The sequence below is a fragment of the Pimephales promelas genome, chromosome 6, assembly GCF_988280905.1.
Source record: "Pimephales promelas chromosome 6, fPimPro1.hap1.1, whole genome shotgun sequence".
In the NCBI taxonomy this organism is placed as follows: Eukaryota; Metazoa; Chordata; class Actinopteri; order Cypriniformes; family Leuciscidae; genus Pimephales; species Pimephales promelas.
In genome coordinates, this window is record NC_142774.1 from 12,915,436 (window position 1) to 12,934,235 (window position 18,800).

General features: G+C 39.9%; 1 protein-coding gene across 11 annotated transcripts in view; it reads right to left on the reverse strand.

Moving 5' to 3' along the window:
* The window catches only part of tenm3 (teneurin transmembrane protein 3), a 343,805-nt gene that overhangs the window by 55,090 nt on the left and 269,915 nt on the right, over positions 1 to 18,800 (reverse strand). For 8 of the 11 annotated variants that reach the window (XM_089132127.1, XM_089132131.1, XM_089132128.1 and 5 more), the window contains 7 exons: positions 16,486 to 16,587; positions 15,892 to 16,086; positions 13,669 to 13,869; positions 10,419 to 10,604; positions 2,680 to 2,703; positions 1,630 to 1,650; positions 426 to 572 (listed from right to left, as the gene is read on the reverse strand). In XM_089132127.1, the coding sequence (XP_088988253.1) occupies positions 426 to 572; positions 1,630 to 1,650; positions 2,680 to 2,703; positions 10,419 to 10,604; positions 13,669 to 13,869; positions 15,892 to 16,086; positions 16,486 to 16,587 (876 nt within the window). The remainder of the gene's footprint in view (positions 1 to 425; positions 573 to 1,629; positions 1,651 to 2,679; positions 2,704 to 10,418; positions 10,605 to 13,668; positions 13,870 to 15,891; positions 16,087 to 16,485; positions 16,588 to 18,800) is intronic. The other 3 variants (XM_089132129.1, XM_039681467.2, XM_039681398.2) reach the window with 1 other exon arrangement.

The window sequence follows — 18,800 nt, forward strand, 5'->3', positions numbered from 1 at the left end:
CTCCCTGATGTCTGTCACGACTAGAAGAAGAACCTTCAGACTCTAATCTAACCTCCAGTTTTGAGATTTACTTGTCTTTGGTCTTAGGGTCATGTCTTGTGTGCTATATTCTGATGGGATCCAACAGTGAGACTCTTCTAAATCAATATATTCTTACTTTTCTCTTTCTATCCGTTTGCTTAGGACGGCCATAACAAGTTTTGGTGTAACTTACTAAACTTAATTTATCATGACTTTTACTGAGGGTGAAATTACAATGTCGTCTGATAAACAATTAAACATGCACATTTTACAGTTTCCATCAGGGTGACACACTTGACCTGATTATCATTGACAAATATGTATACGATATTTACATACGCTTTCCCATATGCATCCCATTTAAATTGTATAACGTTTATGCGTCCAGTCCCCGGTGACCTCACCTCCTTCATTGTCCTTGCCGTCTGCGCAGAGCGTCTCCATGGCAACGTCACATCCAGCCCCTCTCCAGCCTGGTTGGCAGACACAATGCCAGCCGTTCTGATCCAGGGTGCAGCGGCCATTACTGTTGCACAGACCTGGACATCCCTCTGCAGAGACAGACAGAGCCGTCATACACCAGTACGGACGTGTGCATTTTCAAATGTGTGTTGGACTGAGTCACTATGTGTGTGTTTTAAAATTTACATGACAGTATTCTCTCTGAAAGTTGTTCTGTTGCAGTTAAAAATCGACGTGGCCACAGTGTGTCTTCGACTCGTGAAACACAAATGGTAATCCAAACAGAGATACACTGACATCGTCGAGAATGAACGTAAAAGGTTTAAAGGTGAACACAGACTGACGCTGGACTTCAAACAGGCCTAGAGAGATGCAAAGAGGCTGTAGATTCACATGGATGTAACGGATGTTCTCTCTCAACACAACCGATCATTTCAAAAGGGATGGCATACGTTTGTGAGGAAATCAAGGTGAGAGTCAAAAGGAAAAAGAACCGATTGAGGAATCCAAATGAATATTTTATTTCAAGAAAATCAATTAAAAGAAAGAAAATCGAATTTAGAGGAAGAGATCAAAGGATATATGGATATAAAAAGGGTGAGGGAATCATAAATCAGCAATGGCATCCATGTGAAGCTACGGCACACAGAGAATCCCAGTGGCATAAAGTATAGGGTGGACATCTGAGCTGGCGAGAGAGTGTGCGCCTCCAGCGCTATACTTTCTGCCCAGGTCACATTCCGCCGGACGGAATCAGAGGAAAGCGAGAGAGGCCAGGGGGAGGGAAGGGGAGCACTGTGGGAGAAGCTAGGCTAACAAACACCAGGGGTCAGGCTGCGGGATGCATGGAGACAGGACCCACAGGATTCCCAAACAAAACTCAAGGACCACAGGTGTGTGTGTGTGTGTGCACACGTGTCAGTAATTGTGTGTGTGTGCGTCTGTGGCTTGTTCAAGACAAACAATGATGAATTTGGCAGATATAAAGAACAACAATAAATAGAGCGAGGAGACTAGAACATAGACACGATGACATCGTGCTTCAAGACAAAAAAGTAAAGGAGGGAGAAAGAAAGAAAGAAAGACACAGAGAGACAGCGGAGTGATTGCTTGTGACAGTCTCCTTGGGGCTTTGGTATGCATTACCTTTAAATCCTATCCTCTCTCCTATTATGGGGCCGGGAGGGAGGAAAATTCGGGAAAGAAAATTAACAAAAAAAATCTGAGCACTTGAGTCCAAGTGACGGACGATTCAGAACACAAAAACACAAAAGGGAAAGAAAAGAGAGAGAGAAAGGAAGCAAATGACCATAAAGAGGAGGAAAGGAAAGAAGGGCTTTGAGAAGGAGGAAGGCGATATGTTGAAAAAGGAGTGGGAGCTGTTTCGACTTTGGCCGACTCTGTCTGGAGGATTGCCACAGCGTGTATATTGTGTTACTCAACGCATGAATAAATATCATACTGAGATACACTACGTGCTATGTCGGTTTAGCATTGTATGAGTGAGAAAATGAAAAAAAAGCAACTTGGAATGTGGTAAACCACAATAAAAACAAGCGAAAAACATGTTCCGAACTAACATATTGAGGTTTGGAGTAAAAGTATCAAAGTAAGCCCCTAAGAGTTTAAGAAACATCTTAAATGAAATCTTGGCGGTCTGATGCACCATATGCCAGTATGCGAGTCTAGAATCACACTTGGCTTAGCGCTGATTTAGCCCTGTGAAATCATTTCCAAAAACACCTCAGTAACAGTAAACAAGAATCTGCAAGTATCTCTTCACTTGATCTCCGTTTACACCGCCAGCTCGTAGTTCATTCTAAAATAAACATGGCTGATCGTCATTTGCGTGCAGGTTCCATGATGGCGCACTATTGTTTTCAAAACGAGCGCGGGACACGGAGGAGGTGCTAAACTGCAGATGTGGAGCAGAAGTGATTTAGCTGTGGCGGGGGGATGGTTCTGCAGAAGTTGGAACATTAGCCAAGGAGAGCACTGAGGACATTGGATTGGATTTCTGACAGTCCAAAAAAAGAAGCCAATGAAGAATCACAATAATAGCAGACACGCAGAGGAGAGAGAGAGAGAGAAGAGGTTATTAATGCGCCATAAAAATGTCATTAAGACCTCAATCCGGGACACAAGAGCTCAAGGGAGAGAGAATGAGAGAGAGAAAAAGGAGGAAAGATACAGTACCTTGGACATACGTCTCCGGGTGAGCTTTACAGGGGGCAAGAGGAAGAAAAAGTAAGAGAAAGGTGTGAAAAGAACCACATACAGAAACTAAGAGCTTTTTTAGTAGTGCATGTTCTATTCCCAGACATTCAAAACGAGTGAGACATATATATATATATATATATATATATATATATATAAAAACAAAACAACAACAACAACACAATTTCAGTCTTTCTACTTCAAAATATCCCATTTAAATCATTCCCCATTTCTTTGTGAATTTTTCAAACAATTTCTAAATCATACACTAAATGTTTTTCAAGCAAAAACACATCCATTGATCAGTCTTGGACTTCTCAGAGCCCAAAGGTACCCTGCACAATCCTCTGAGACCGCATTTGTGGAACAAATGAAAAACAACACCCTTCCTCTTCACTCTTCCTGTTCAGCATTCACTGATCGTTCCCATAAATCGGTTTTCAAATGTGTGACACTATCACTCGTAATGCATAAAGTAAATAGCATAGGCATCATGGGATTTACAGTACTGTTGGAAAAGCGCACCGAACGGGGCCTCACATGCTAATTGGAAATTGCATCCCGATGATTGACATGTGGTTCAAGAATCCTGCTGTATATGTTTGCTATTTCACGTTTCACATTGTCATCACATCAGGTCTATTATCCTTGATCCTCTCAGTGTGTGAGTGAAATATTATATGGCCCTGAGTGAGGGAAAAAAAAAGTGTGTGTTGTATGGATAAGCTGTATGGATAAGCTCTGAATCATCCGCATGTGTATGAGAGCAATCATCTCATTCCTGTGGCTAAATGAAATGATTTCTGACAAGGCTTTGGGTGAAACCCTGTGTGGCGTGTCATAACATTACATATGCTAAGTCACAACAAATCATATTAAATAAAAGGTCACCTTTTAATACAAGCATAACAACGCTAATATGCAGAGGATTCATTAGCTAGATTATGTTCTTAAGGAAGACACTCTTGTGTGACTGGAAGACGACTGTGTGTGGTTGAGACTGATTGAGAGGTTGTGTGTGTGTGAGAGAGAGAGCGAGAGCAAGAGCGTACTGATTAAATTCCTCGGGTGTCTCGTTTCCACACACTCACTGTTATGTCTGGGAGATCCAGAACTTAGACAGTAGTAGAAGACCGGGCTGCATATCTATCCCAGAATACACAACGGGTTACGAAAACACAAGCTAACGCATACTCTGAGCTGGAAACTTGCCAGTGCGGGCAGCCAATTACTGGCTAATTACAACAAAGTTTTGTTCATTTACATTGATGGTCCTGAGGGGAGAGGGGGAGAAAGAGAGAGAGAGAGAGAGAGAGAGAGAGTAAGTGAAGGAGAGACAAAAAAAGGCAATCATCCCTTGATGGACATCAATGCTTCATTATTTACGTGCACATTCAAAGAACTCTGATTAAAGTGACATTAATCTGGAAACAATTACACATCGCGTCCAGCTCGGCTCAGTCACTGTTCTTCCAAAAAGAAAAAGAGAGAAAGCCTATATTAATTTCCATTTTCCATAATTGCTATGCACAGCCACATGGTGATATACATGCCCCCACAGCTGTGGGTATAGCTAGTGTGACATACAGGCCAAACATGTGTTTTAATCATGCTCATGGGCACCTCAAGCTATCCCACAGACCAATCAAATGTTAGCAATGTGTCAGCCCTCTACCTGCCCGACAGATGCCCCGGCACCGTAATGACAGGATAGCGCATGCCGCCACCACCACCACCACCTCCATCCAAAGCATTCCACAGACTTCAAGTCTGATTCCCGCTCCCCTTTCAGAGCATGCTTGGATTAATATGCTGTAACAGGGCATTTCATTAATTACTGATTGAAATGATAAAGCGTGGAAAATGATTTGTAGATGTACAGTGTGTGCTGTTTTTACTTTGATCATCCATCTGTCTGACATGGTTTGATCTGAGGGGAGAATTGACTGCATTGCATTTCAAGATGATGTAGTTGTGTATTAGCATGCTGTAGGATTTACTATTGATTTTTTTTTTGTCTGTATGTGTACATGCGTGGTAAAAATGGGAGGTTTTGAAGGACAGGCGCTTCATAACCACATGCAATTTATTTTCAAGGTACTTTACCGATCAAACATTAATTATGCTGAATTGATAAATAAATTAAAAGTAAAACTGTAATATGGTGAAATATTATTGCATTTTAAAATAATAATATTTTAAAGTGTAATCATCATTATGTATCATCAATTATTATTGGTGCTCAATTATTAATAATGGTTCTTACTATTATCGCTGTTGAAAACAGATTTTTCTGCTTAATATTTGTAGAAACTGTGATTTCTTTGATAAACAGACCATTTATATATATATAAATACCATAAATAACAGCATTATGTGAAATAGAAATCTTTTGTTTAATCAATTTAATACATTCTTGCCAATTAATTTTTTTTTTTTTTAAATCATACTAACTTCAATTTTTTGAATGGTAGTGTATCACGGTTTCCACAAAAATATTAAACACTCAATACGGTAGATGTGGGGGAAAAAAAGTCCTGCCTTACAGCCAATGACCAAAACCTTTTTCCTCTAACACAAACAGATTTTTGTAGCCAAATTTTAACTATAAAAGTAACATTTGTGATATCATGGTTGTCAGATTTTATTTGTGATTTGGCATGCAATTGAAACTTACCCTAGCCAAGCAGTTTGGATTTTCGGTCTTTCCTTATTCAACTTGTATGACTACAAAATAGCTGCCTGGGGGCTGTACCAAAATGGCTGCTGAGTTAACTGATCTGCTCCAATAATGCAATTTGTGCACTTTTACAGTACGGAAGTTTGATAAGATTATTTTGGATGAATATGTGTGTGTGTGTGGGTACATTTCTGTATGCTCCAGCAGGGTTGACTGATGTGTGTGCACAGCTTGCTGTAATCCATGGCTTTCTCACAGTAAGAGTTGTGCTTCTGATGAATGATCTGGAAGGGCCCAAGGCCTAATGAAGCATACAAGTCTTAATAAAAAATCGTAAATGTCTGGCAGTGGAAGCTTCTGACAAGCCACACTTCACACGAAAAAAAATCTCTTTTCTTTAGTCATAAAGAGTCTTTAAAGAGCTATTACTAATAAACGATCCTAAGAAAATGGGTTCACGAGTATGTTCGTGTTCCAGAATATGCACCATTTATTCACATTATACAGCATGCCAGCAAAGTGATTCATCATATTCCCAAACTTGTTGCTAAAGTGAATGCTTGAGTTCAGAGGACATAGATATGATGCATTACAGAAACAGCCTTTTATTTAGTGAATGTAGCTAAAGTTAAAGTCCTTTTAATTCACTCAGTTCACTCAGTTACTATTTTCAGTGACGCAACTCCTAATAAGGGAAAAAGGAAATTTCCAAAACTGTCAGTCAATAAGTTTATTGATTATATTTTTTAAGTTAAGAATATATATATATATATATATATATATATATTACTAATGTACATGCACATTTTAGAGCAAACAAACAGGTGGTTTATATATATATATATAAATAAGAATGGCTCTTTTATATGATACGTGGGCCACTCCAATAGATGCCATTTTGTGATATGATTACAAGTGGATTAAAAAAAATTGCTAAATGTACCTCAACCCACTAAATCTTTGAGAAGTCCTCTCAACAACTCCAGAAATAACCCGTTATCTAAAAAGAGCATCGCAGCCTTCGACAAGAGAAAGTGCAGTTGGCAGAAAGTGTGTTTTGGGTGTCGTGAGAAATATTTCATGCTCCTACTCTCCTTCTCCTTCTCTCACGAAGCTCCCCAATAATTTTCAAATGAATAAACAGATCTAAGTCACACTAAGCTAAATCAAACAGATGTCTCTTTTAAAAATCTGATGTACTGTCTGGATAAGTTCACATTACAGACCATAATGTTCAGTTAGGATTAGAGCTTGATGATAAATCAAATACTAGATTTTGCTGAAGATATGAAATTAAGTAACATTTTGAATATTACGGTATAGATTAGTATTATGTTTCCTAAACTGCGTGTCATTAGAATAGTTTCGGGGGGTAAAAATAATGAGAGAATTTTATAAATTTCATTGAATCAGTTCAAACTGTCCAAGATCTAGGACAATATGAAAGTGGCCTCAATCAGATTAAGAAAAAAAATCTGTATTTTTTTAGGCTTTTTGAGAAAGACTTCATGTCATAACAATAAAATACATACTGAAAATGTCTGGATGCTGCCGGTCAGTCTGAGAGCTGTCTTACAGTACCTGTGTCTGAGTGTCTTTGTGTGAAAGAATCATGACGCAAGTATGCTGTAATGCGGCAGGCATGTGTGTGTGGACTTACTGTGAAGAGGTCTAATGAGAGTGAGTGGGTGTAGAGGGACAGGGAAGGTCACACACACAAACACACAATTCACACATACACAAACACACACCTCTGCATGGATCCAAGAGGCCCCTTATCTCAGTCTGACACATATGATGTATGAGGTACCATAATTCTTTTAGATCCCTCTTGTGCTCTCTTTCAAACACACACACACACACACACCTTCTGCAATGCATGCACTCAGCAAAGAGGGACAAAGTATCAACCTTGGCCTAAAGAGATATTTTCAATCGTCCAACCTCTGGAAGGCCACACACAAAGTAAACACAACCTGTACATTTTTTTTGCACATAAATGCATAATACTGTAAACACTTTAAACTTGAAGTGTTAATATACAGGGACAAGCAAGTAAGCTATCCGTAGGTCAATTCCTCTGAAAAGTGTCAACACATTTCTCTTTTTGTCAAAGCACCCAGACAAGCCTAATACAGCAGCATTGGCTCAACCAATGGTGTGTACAATTTCTTCCGCAGACCAGTGACAAGCAGGGTAAGTGTTTGATAACAGTCATTATGTTTGCAATTTCATTTGGTGATGCTAGCACCACAGAAATTTCACACTTCAGCTTAAATGAAACTATAAGATTGGCCAATTCATTAAAGCCACTGACATTTATTTCAAAATATGGTCTCCTACAGTCTTACGGCCATCGATGTTTAAACTTAGAGCAACAAGGTCATTAAGTGATCAAACTCAGCAAGCATTTTTTGCTCAGTAAAGTTTGGAGTCGGGGTGAGAGTGTGGTGTGTGGGTGGCTGGCTCGAACAGAAGAGCAGGAGAGAATTGCGTGCTAACCGTGCTAATTTGGAAGATGAATAGCAAAATGCTGGCCAGATTCTCAAAAAGCTGCCCAGCGAAACAGACCTGCTTGCTAACAAGGCCGCGTACCTCGATCGCTCGTGTTGAGTAATGGAGCAGCTGACGTACCCTGCTGAGAGTTGTGCTGGTGGAGGATGTAGCCAACACGCTAACAACAAATCAACAGATTTAGTGACTGAGGGAAAAGCAACTTATAGACTTTGAGTTTGAGAAGAAACACAGGGACTTTATTTAAAATGTAAAATTTTATAGAAATACTGTATATGAAGAGTTCAGATGCAAAAGCCTCTAAATGCCATTTGAAATTTTCTTCTTTAATGATGATTTTTATCAAACTTGTATATTTAAGTTCAGTAATTTCACTTAAATTACAATTAATAGGTAATTATCATTGTCATTTAAGTGAAATCACTGAACTTAAATATACAAGTTTGATAAAAAATGATCATTCTAGAAGAAAATTTCAAATGGCACTTAGAGGCTTTTGCATCTGAACTCTTCATATATATTAGGGCTGTGCAAAAATTAATTGCGATTAATCGCATCCAAAATAAAAGTCTGTGTTTACATAATATATTTGTGTGCGCTGTATATAATTATTTTGTATATATAAATACCTTTGCATGCATGTATATATTTAAGAATTATTTGCGCTTAAATTCTGTATATATATATATATATATATTTATATATATAAATACAAAATCTATATTATATAAATATTTTATATATGAATAACACATTTTCTTAAATATATACATGCATGTGTGTGTGTATTTATATATACAAAATAATTATATACAGCACAAATATATTATGTAAACACAGACTTTTATTTTGGATGCGATTAATCGCAATTAATTTTTGCACAGCCCTAATATATATTGATTTTTTGGCCATATTTTCATAGATAAGTGATAGACAATTTGGTGCAAGACCAGCACTAAATGACAACTAACCAACATTGAGGAGACTAAATCAGCAGGACACATGCTATCCAACCTGCCATGACTGAATAATGAACATAGTTTAGTGCTTGTGTAAGGAGAAATTGCTGTCGTTTAGCCCCCTGATTTTCAGAATAGGTGTTCCCATGTGGAAGCCTGAATCAACTGCAATGAAAATGTCAACCCTTTGATAGCAAGCAAAGGTCAGAGGGAAGGTACAAAACAGAACAAACACCCATAGTCCTCTTCCTGTTGAGGTGGAAGAGCCAAAGCAGGTGGAGGAGAAGAACAAAAACAAAGGGAATATGCAATCAAAACAAGCTAAAAGATGTGAGTTAAACCATATCAAATAGCAAACAGCTTCGATACAATAGCATCGACACCAGCTGGAAATAATGAGAGACAGAGAGAGAAAAAAACTTTGTACACATTATGCAAATACACTATTTGGCAAAAATAGTGTACCCCCCATATGTCACCACCCTGTGGGATTTTCTCCCATTCGGACAAAAGTTCAATCAGTAAGGTTAGATGCTTTATACACAGGATCACTGTCATTCTGGAACAGAAAAGGCCCCCTGAAATTCACTTGAATTAAGGAGCCAAACTAGCCTGGGAAAACCCAGAAAACTTCCGGCAAATTTAGTTTTGCTCTGAAAGTTAGTCTGGCAAAGAGCTCATTCAAGCCCATTTCCAGTCCGCAGATCAGAAAACGTTGGGGCGGGCTTTACACGATGACAACAGCGCTGGGATTTTGAAGCAGGTTTTGTAGCCTACATTACAAAGATGGACGCCGCGGTCAAACATCACTCGCTCGAATCAGCTATTGCGTCTGTTTTTAAGCGATTTGAACGTTTCCCTTTTGTTAAAAAAACGAGTAAAGAACAACACTCGAAGATGTTTCTCCGCTCTGCAAACGTCATCTCCTTCATCGCTCTGATTGGTTTTAGGCCCCGTCCACACTACTGCGTTTTCGTTTAAAAACAGAGACCTTTTGCTACGTTTGCACCTCCCGTCCAGACTAAAACGGGAAAAACGAAGACCTAAAACGGAGAAGTTTAGAAACGCTGCAGCTCCGTTTTGCGTTTTGAATCTCCGGAGGGCGTTTTAGTGTGGACGAGACAAAACGTAGGACTTCAGAAACGCTGACGCAGGGGCTGACGCTTGGCTCCATGATTGGGTGTTATCAGTCATGACGTATCCTTCCCAGTGTTGGTGAATGGTCACGTGATCCGCGTTTTCAGTCGTTTTAATGTGGACGGAGATCATTTCTAATACGCAGATAAAACGCTGGTGTGGACGGAGATCGTATTCGTTTTAATTCTCCGCTTTTTAACGAAAACGCAGTAGTGTGGACGGGGCCTTAGGTCTACCCGCGACGGTGACGCCCCTCGGGAAATGATTTGCCTATGACGCTTTGCCAGACCATATCTCAGTTACAACTGAGAATGGTCTGGTTTTAACCGGGGTAGAGACAAACCTGTTTATGTTTAGGAGGGTATTCACATTCTTTTGGCCATGTAGTGTAAATATGGACATAGAGTACTGATGATTGTTTGTCTTACCGACGGTGCAATGTTCTCCGGTCCAGCCCTGGTGGCATTCACATTTGCCGTCCTTGCAGATTCCGTGCTCAGTGCAGCGTGGGTGACACGCTTTCAGATCACATTCGGAACCAGCCCAACCCTCTTCACAGCGACAGCTTCCTCCTATACACATGCCGTGAGAGCCACAGTCCACTGCACACACCTCTGCAAACATAAACAAAGGCGAAAAAATTAAAATCACTTCTTGTTCTGGGCTGCAGCCTAGCCAAGGATGAGAACAGTCATGTGTTCTACAAGGTGGTATCAAGTCTCCTCTACTCAAAACAACGAGAGTTACATTCCTGAGAATAGTCAAGTCTAAGTTATTGACTTCAAGTGTGAAAAACCTATGACAGGAAATAGATAACTGCAGACCTCTGCTGTGTCGAGTGCCCGCCCCACCTCAATCAGCACCCCGTAACAATGACATTTCTCAACCTTCTCTGACCTACTGGTGTGTGTGTGCTCCTCATGGAGGCTTTGGCGGTGGGGTGCTGGCTAAAGGTGTGTTTGGGGGAAGGGAAGGAGACATCAGAGCGTACAGACACGGATGTGAATTGACACGCTGAACTTTCCACACGGACCCAGAAGACAGGCCTCCCACATAGATTGAAGCAAACACATCAAGCCCAAATAAATCAATTTATACACACTCCACGCTCTGCCAAACACCAGGAGTGCGTTTGAATGGCTTTTGGGATCCAAGCTATCATGGAAGCGTTTTATTAGCATTTCTCTTTGCAGGTTTGTTACTTTTCACTTTTTTTTTGTTGTTGTCATGTTTACTGGAAATTATTCTGAATGGACAAAAGCTTCTGTACAGAAATGGTTGACAATAGAAACTAGTTTCATGTTTATCGTACCTGGGCGTAAATGGAACTGGCAACAAAAGCTGACGAGGGAAAATTGGGCGCATTTTGAATGATATCCTGTGAAAAGTGTCTGATAGCGATTTGGACTCGCTATTTGGACTCGCTATCATGTACGTAGATGTGTGTGGGTTTGGCAGAATAGCAGATGAAGACTGGCGCAAAGAGAGCTGTAGTTTAACAGCCCACACACACAATTCCACCAGAGCCTTGCAGCCTGACACACCCCGTCACGGAAGAAACAAAGCACTAGAAAGACATCTCCTGATAAAGACAAATCATGGGATGGGGTATTGTTAAACTCCTTTCTTCAACCTCCTTCCTGACTCTTTCTCCGGCACTTCCTGACAAGGTGTGAAACCATGACATGACACTCAGCCAGAGCTGGTGAAAGTGTATTGAGACAAGGAAACAGAAGTGAAGAAATGTGGAGAGAATTTCCCATCAGCCCTTGGGTCAGACGAGTGCCAGTTAGTGGTTGGCTTCCCTGCTGCGTGCTGTTATTATGCCTCCTGCAGGTGGGCAGGAGTGACGCAGCCCTTCAGCGTGTATGTGTGGGCGCCTGTGTGTTTCATCCTTCACATAAGACGAGACTCCGCTGAAGTTCACCTCAGTTTCCTTAGAGCGGGAGTGTGATTGAAAGAGAGAGAGAGGCTATGCACAAGGAACAAGTTCACACAGACAGATGGAGAGCAGCTGCTGGGAAGTACTTCTGGAAAACTGACGGCTCGAGCCGTAAGCCTGCTGCAACTGTACTATATCAATCTGGATTACTGTCTTTGCAAAAGTTGCAGCCAGAGTGTGTGGACTGATTGCCTGAGTGTGTCCATGTTGTAGTACGAGGAGTCGTGCACCTACTTTTTTGAGAGGCAAATCCTGGCTCACTAGGCGATAACTTAGTTCATATAATTGTGAGGCTTAGTTTAGTAAATTGATTCCCAAAGTGCTTCATTACATTTGAAAAATCAATAAACTAAAAAAAGTTTATAAATCAGAATTAATATCATGATTTGGTAAGACCTTCACTTCATTGACATTAGCTCAATTAATTCAATTAGCATTTTGGTATCATGAACTAACAATGAATATTTTTACAGCATGTATTGATAGGCTAATGTGAATTAATGTGAACCCAATTAATGCGTTTTATAAATGTGTTTTTATACAGAGAGCTATTGTGTTTCATTATTTTTAAAGTGACAATAATAATAATAATAATGCTAATGCTAACTAATATTTAATTTGAATAAAAAAGAACAAGTTTCTGGTTTGGTTAAGAAGAAGTGCTGACCAAAGAACTGTGAATGTAATTTCCCCCACAGTATTTTAGAAAAACTATTTTTTTTTAGTTACGTACAATAACTCCGAAACTTAACTTTCCAAAATAACATTTGGCAAAAAAGGGTAACATTTATTTTTATACTTATTTTTTAGGTTACGCAGTTACTACAAGTCTTTACTATAGTAATAACAGTAAATTATGCACAATTACAAGTAACTAAACCAAAACCTAACCATAACTCTATAGTAAGTCTGTTTAAGTACACTGCAACTATGTCACCTTAAAATAAAGTGTAACCAAAAAAATTAAGGGGGCACATGCATGACACTTCCGTTGACACATGCCCTCCCCTCAAATGACTTTTACTTACTCTATCATTATCTAAGACAAAAGAGGTATTACTAATTTTATAAACACTTTTCGAAAAAAAAAAAAAAATGTCCCCACGCAAAAGGCGTTTATCTGCATTTACCACAACACTGCAGCCGTCAACGTGACAGAGGGGGAGCGTGCAGGCCTCATTCATTAATGCTGCACTAATTGAAGCTGTACGGCTAATTAATGGAAGGGAGAAAAGTGGTGGTTTACAAAGACATCAGGTGGCTCTTCCTCGATCGAAATGGGGTGAGAGAAAGGGAGTGAGAGAAAAAGTGAGTGAGAGATTGCTGTGTGGGGCTCTAGGGTGAAATAGTATTTTCATTAGACACAGATTGCTGCTGGGAAAATAGCATTGTATAACTAAAAGGCCGACCATGGGTGAGTCCTAAAACAGCAGGAGTCCAATACTGCTCTTATTACAGAGATCAGTATCGTCACTCGCACAAACACAAGATGTGCACACACATACCACACCAGCTGCGGCTGAGCTTTTGATGGACTGAAAGATATTTCATAATGATAGTGTATTTAAAGTTGACTCAAACGTGCCTTTGAGAAGGTCTGCTGACAGATTAAACAGAGGGGAGGACAGAAAATCAGAAATAACAGCCTGTTAATGCCTTTAACAACAATAAGCAGGCATTCAGTGTATCAAATAAAGCAAGTGGGAAGACCGACATATTGAGTGCATAAAGGGTACCGATGGAGCAGTCGGGTCCAGTCCAGTTGGCGTCACAGGTGCAGGTGCCGCTCTCCGTCTGGTAGGTTCCGTGTCCCGAGCACTGGTCTGGGCACATAGTCTTCAGGATCTCGCAGTTGTTGCCGCCCCAGCCTGGATTACAGTGGCACTCTCCGTGAATACACACTCCGTGAGATGAACAGGAGGGGTCCAGGCAGTCCACTGTGTGTGTGTGTGTGGGTTTGGAAAAGAAAGCAAAACCTGTTAGTCAGTTTTTGACCCTCCTTTGCAAGCATTATGAAAACTTTTTATTGAATAATTGAAAAATAAGGGACCTTTTCAGGTAATTTTGCATGGAGGCAACACTGTGTGATAATGAAAAGAAATTAAAAGCTTTGCTGACAAGCTGCTACGTTAAAGTCAAAGAAGTCACTCTGAGGTTAAGTTAATTTTTCCTTGAAATGTTAATACTAATGCTTACACTTTTATATAAATGTTTATTTAATTTTTTTTTTTACTAAAATACGAATAGATAGCACTTGTAAATTTGAAGAATTTTTTAATACTAAACAGACAGTTACTATAATAATGGATTAGAATCAATGCAACCACTCATAAAATACAAATAATTGAAACCATTCTAAATTATTTTTTAAAATGATTACACTCTAACATATGTGATAAAAAATGTAAGAGAAGATGTACTGTGTATTCGACATCTCTGCAAAGTATTCTATTTACTTTACTATAAAGTAAATAGGAAAAATATGTGATGAATTTACAGTAATACATTCATTTTTAAAATGCACTCATCTCAATGGAATCCATCATTTACAAACTGTCAAGATGTGCATAGCATAAGCTTCACATTATATGGCTCTCAAAACTCCCCCTGTTCCAGTGCACACACATTAAAAGCAGTTTCAGACAGTACATGTAGCGAAGCATGATCTATGTGCCGCTCAATGTGCTCTCAAAGAATGTGCCAGAGATCTCTTCGGAGGAGTCCACTGTTACAGATGGAAAAGCAATTTTTAAGGGGACTGAGGCGCAAAAGTGCACAGAGTGTGACAGTGTTACACATTGCTTTTCAAAAGCCATAAGGGGCTACTGTGCAGGTGTATGTTTGTGTGTGTGTGTGTGTGTGTGTTTATGTTTAATAGCCCTTGGGAGAGGGCTGAGGTTCAGTAACCCTTAATTCCTCTGACTGTGTGGTAGTTGATGGGGCTTAATCATGCCATTGATTGACAACAGGCCAATTCATGACCAGAAAATAAAGTTCCCTCCATAAATTGCATTAGTCGGTTTTGTTGTTCGTGCCAAATCATTACAATTGAGCTGCAGGAATAAAATCTTTCTGGCTTACAGGAAGAAAAACAGTCAGTACTCCACATGCTGCGTGCCGAGTCACGGTAACATAAACACTACGCACAAAGCTAATTCTGCTAATTAAGAAAAATCAATTGTAATCTAGCATTTTCCCCACTCACAAGGCTGATGGGTAAGGGACCTGCACATCAGCAGGGACATCAATGTAATTATTTGCTCTGTGAAGTGGAGAATGGCAATTGTTTTTGGAATATTGAACTATTAACACACTGGTAATGATTATTGCAGGCACAGTAAATTATCAAAGAAGGTCACAGGCAGAAGAGTCCCTTTGATGGCTACAGACGAGGCGTTAGGCTCCTCATTAAGCAAAACTGAGGCTGAAAGGCGATATGAACTGGACAGATTTTTTTTTTCTCTCTCTCAGACACTCGAGCAAGCCCTTATGTCTCCCTCACTCGCTCTCTTTTTTATCAGGTCTGCTGAAAAGCCTGTCCGTGTCCACAGAGACAGAGCTTTCAAACACTTCTAGAGGAGAGAAAAAAAAAAATCAATCCCTGTTCAAACCAATGGGTAATCAGTGATTGCGTTGATAACACATTATCTTGCACATCTTTGATGGTGTAATGCAGTGGGGTTTAATGGCAAGAACGCTGAAAATAGCAGTGTTGGATAAATGCTTCCATTAAGACTTCTGATGGGTCTCTTATGAACTGAGACTTGAGATGCTGAACATGTCTGTAAGGAGGGAAACAGATGAAAAACTCTCTGCAAAACAAATAAACTGTTTTCTAACATCAGAATATTCAATGGAGGATCTGCGTGTGAAGTCGTAAACGGTTTCTTAAGAGACATAAAATACATTTTTGATGTTAAAATACTTTCTTAAAATACAGAAATGAATGTATCCCTGACCTTCTTCACAGTTGTCTCCTTTATAGCCTGTGTTGCAGGCGCAGTTGCCCGTGATGCAGATTCCGTGTCCACTGCAGTGAATATCGATGCACTGGTTGCTAGGAACGTCACACTCTGTCCCCTTCCAACCACTGTAACAAAGACAGCGCCCCCTGGAGTACTGCCCATTTCCACTGCACAGCACTGGACAAGCGGCTTTGAATAAAAAAAACAAAAACAAAAAAAAAAACAAAGAAAGCAATTTAAAACATTCAAAACATTCAACAGGTGATGTTTTCAGAGCAAGGGATTTCTTTATCGATTAATCCAGACTGAAAAATTGACAAAGAAAGCCAACAGACGACTAGGAGAAGAAAAAAAAAATAAACAAAATAATATAATAAAAAGACCATGAAAATAAAAATAATTGTTGCTTTCTCCTGGTAATAAGAAGTCATTTAGACTTGGGAATTGAGTCCCACCATAAGCCAGCTAGCCAGCCGTACTTGCACAAATGCCAATCTGAAACCAATTATGAAGAGTAGCATTGGTTGTTTATTTCTCTGGAGAGTCGTGTGTGACTGTGTGTGTGCGCACGCGAGTAAGAGAGCATACCTCGTGAGCAATCAGGCCCAAGGAACCCTGGGAAACAATGGCACGTTCCCGAGCGACAGTCTCCGTTACCATGGCAATTGTGTGGACACTCTGTGAGGGTATCTGTGGGGCAGAATGGAAGTGTGTGAGAGGAAGCCACAGAAAGAAAAGAGGGCGAGAAAGGAAAGGAGAGTGAGGAAAGCACTAATTGAGGAGACAGTCTGTGGAAATTAGCAGACATTCAGACCCCCCCATCTTTAATTAAAGGAGTGCCAGATGCGTGATTAACAAAAAAACCTGCATCCAGGCTTACTCTGCCTTAATGAACAAATAAAAGCATTATTACCACCAATTAGCCGCCAGACGCTCGGCTCAGAGCTTTCTTCACACTGCTGGATGGCCAATAAAACACGCATACATGCACGTTTGTTTTTCGGTCATAGTGGGGACTTTCCATTGACTTTTATTTTTACACTGAAATAATGATAATTGTCTATTATTTAACCCTAAATCTACAACTCAAAGAAACCTTTCTGAAGTTTCCACGTTCATAAAGAAGGTATTTAGCATGTTTAAGAAGCCGTTTTCCTCATGACAACCACAGCTGGTGCAAACAAAATGCGTAATGCGCAAAACTGTGTTGTTTACACTCACATCAGCTCCTGCTCAAGTTCACATATTTGCATTTACATACTAAAAACACACTTATTTATATGAATACACTAAAACGTTTTTGCAAAAATGACTTGAATCAGTGCTATTTCTTGACTCTGCCAAACCAAAGCTCCAAACAAAGCTTCCAAGCAACACACACACAAATTGTTTCGTTCCTGAGTGTTAAGTGGATGATTCAATGGCTAACTTTTAAAGAGAGTCACTTGTTGTCGCCTACTGGCGAAACAATGTAACCTGCAGAAAAGAGTGACTGATAAATCCCCATTACTAATACAAGGGTTTTCAAACTTTATATATTATACATATGAGTAAAATATTATTTTACATTAAATATTTTTTTTCTATTCACCAATACTGCTAGACATAAATCTGAAGGAAAACTATGGCTGAAATAAAATAATTAATCTCACGATCAATCTTAAAATATTATTATTTTTATCATTCCTTGTGGGACACATCAGTCCCCGAAACCAAGTTTGTCTGGAACACTCAGAGGGATATAAGAAGTGAAAATTCTCAGGGCTGTTGGACAGTTAATAACAACACTCTAAGAGTGCTAAGAACTCTCAACCAATCGGATTTTAGAATTAGATCTAGCATTCTACTAGATGCACAACTATGACCACAGATTTGACCCACACTCCTACCACACACTTTTTTAACCTTTGTGTGTTGCCAAGGTGACGTCAATGATTGTGAAATCACCTGTCGATTCTTTCATTAAAAGAAGCAGCTCACTGTTGTCTAAGTCAATTCTGACAGCGTAATGAACTGCACTGGTCTCTTGTCACCAGCCTGCTGTTATGACAGCACTGAAGCATTTAGAAGAGCTCTCACTGCATGACCATATTATCTCGCCACAGAGAAATAATCAATTTTGATTTTCAAAAGGTTAACTTTTTACTCATTGAAGCATAATCAACCCGCTTTTAAAAGAGGACGCTGGCTGTGGTCCCACTGACCATTTTTCATGTTCTAGTCTTTGTGATCACATTCCAAAGGAAATTACTCTTACTGAAGCCTACTTTTATGAGTTCATGGTGGAGGTGAGAGAAGTGTGGAAAAGGAAGAGGAAGAGAAAGAGAAGGTGAGAAAAAGAGAGAGAATGAGAGTGGAAAGGTCTTGCAGGTCACTAGGCAACACTTTGAATCAGCTGCCGCCCACTAGCCACTTAAAGCACAGATCGATACGGCTCTGATCGCCATTATACACGCTCACCTGTGAACACTCTTCTCTTTATCTCTCTCTGTTCTTACAAATATCCACACATAGCCCAAGACTGGTTGTTCACTGAAGCTAAGCAGTACCTGGATGGGAGACCTCCTGGAAAAACCATGTTGCTACTGGAAGAGGTGTTAGTGAGGCCAGGAGGGGGCGCTCACCCTGTGGTCTGTGTGGGTCCTAACGACCCAGTGTAGTGATGGGGACACTATACTGTCACCATCCTGAGACGTTAAACTGAGGCCCCTACTCTCTGTGGTCATTAAAAATCCCAGGATGTCTTTCGAAAGAGTCCTGTTGTGCCTGAACGCGTTCATATTTTGGGCGAACGTGAACTGAACGTACTGTATTACTGCCTGATGAACGTTACTGTAAACTCGTTCATTCTGGTGTCTGTGAACGCACGCTCTCTCAGTTTAACTTCGTACAATATGGGTGCC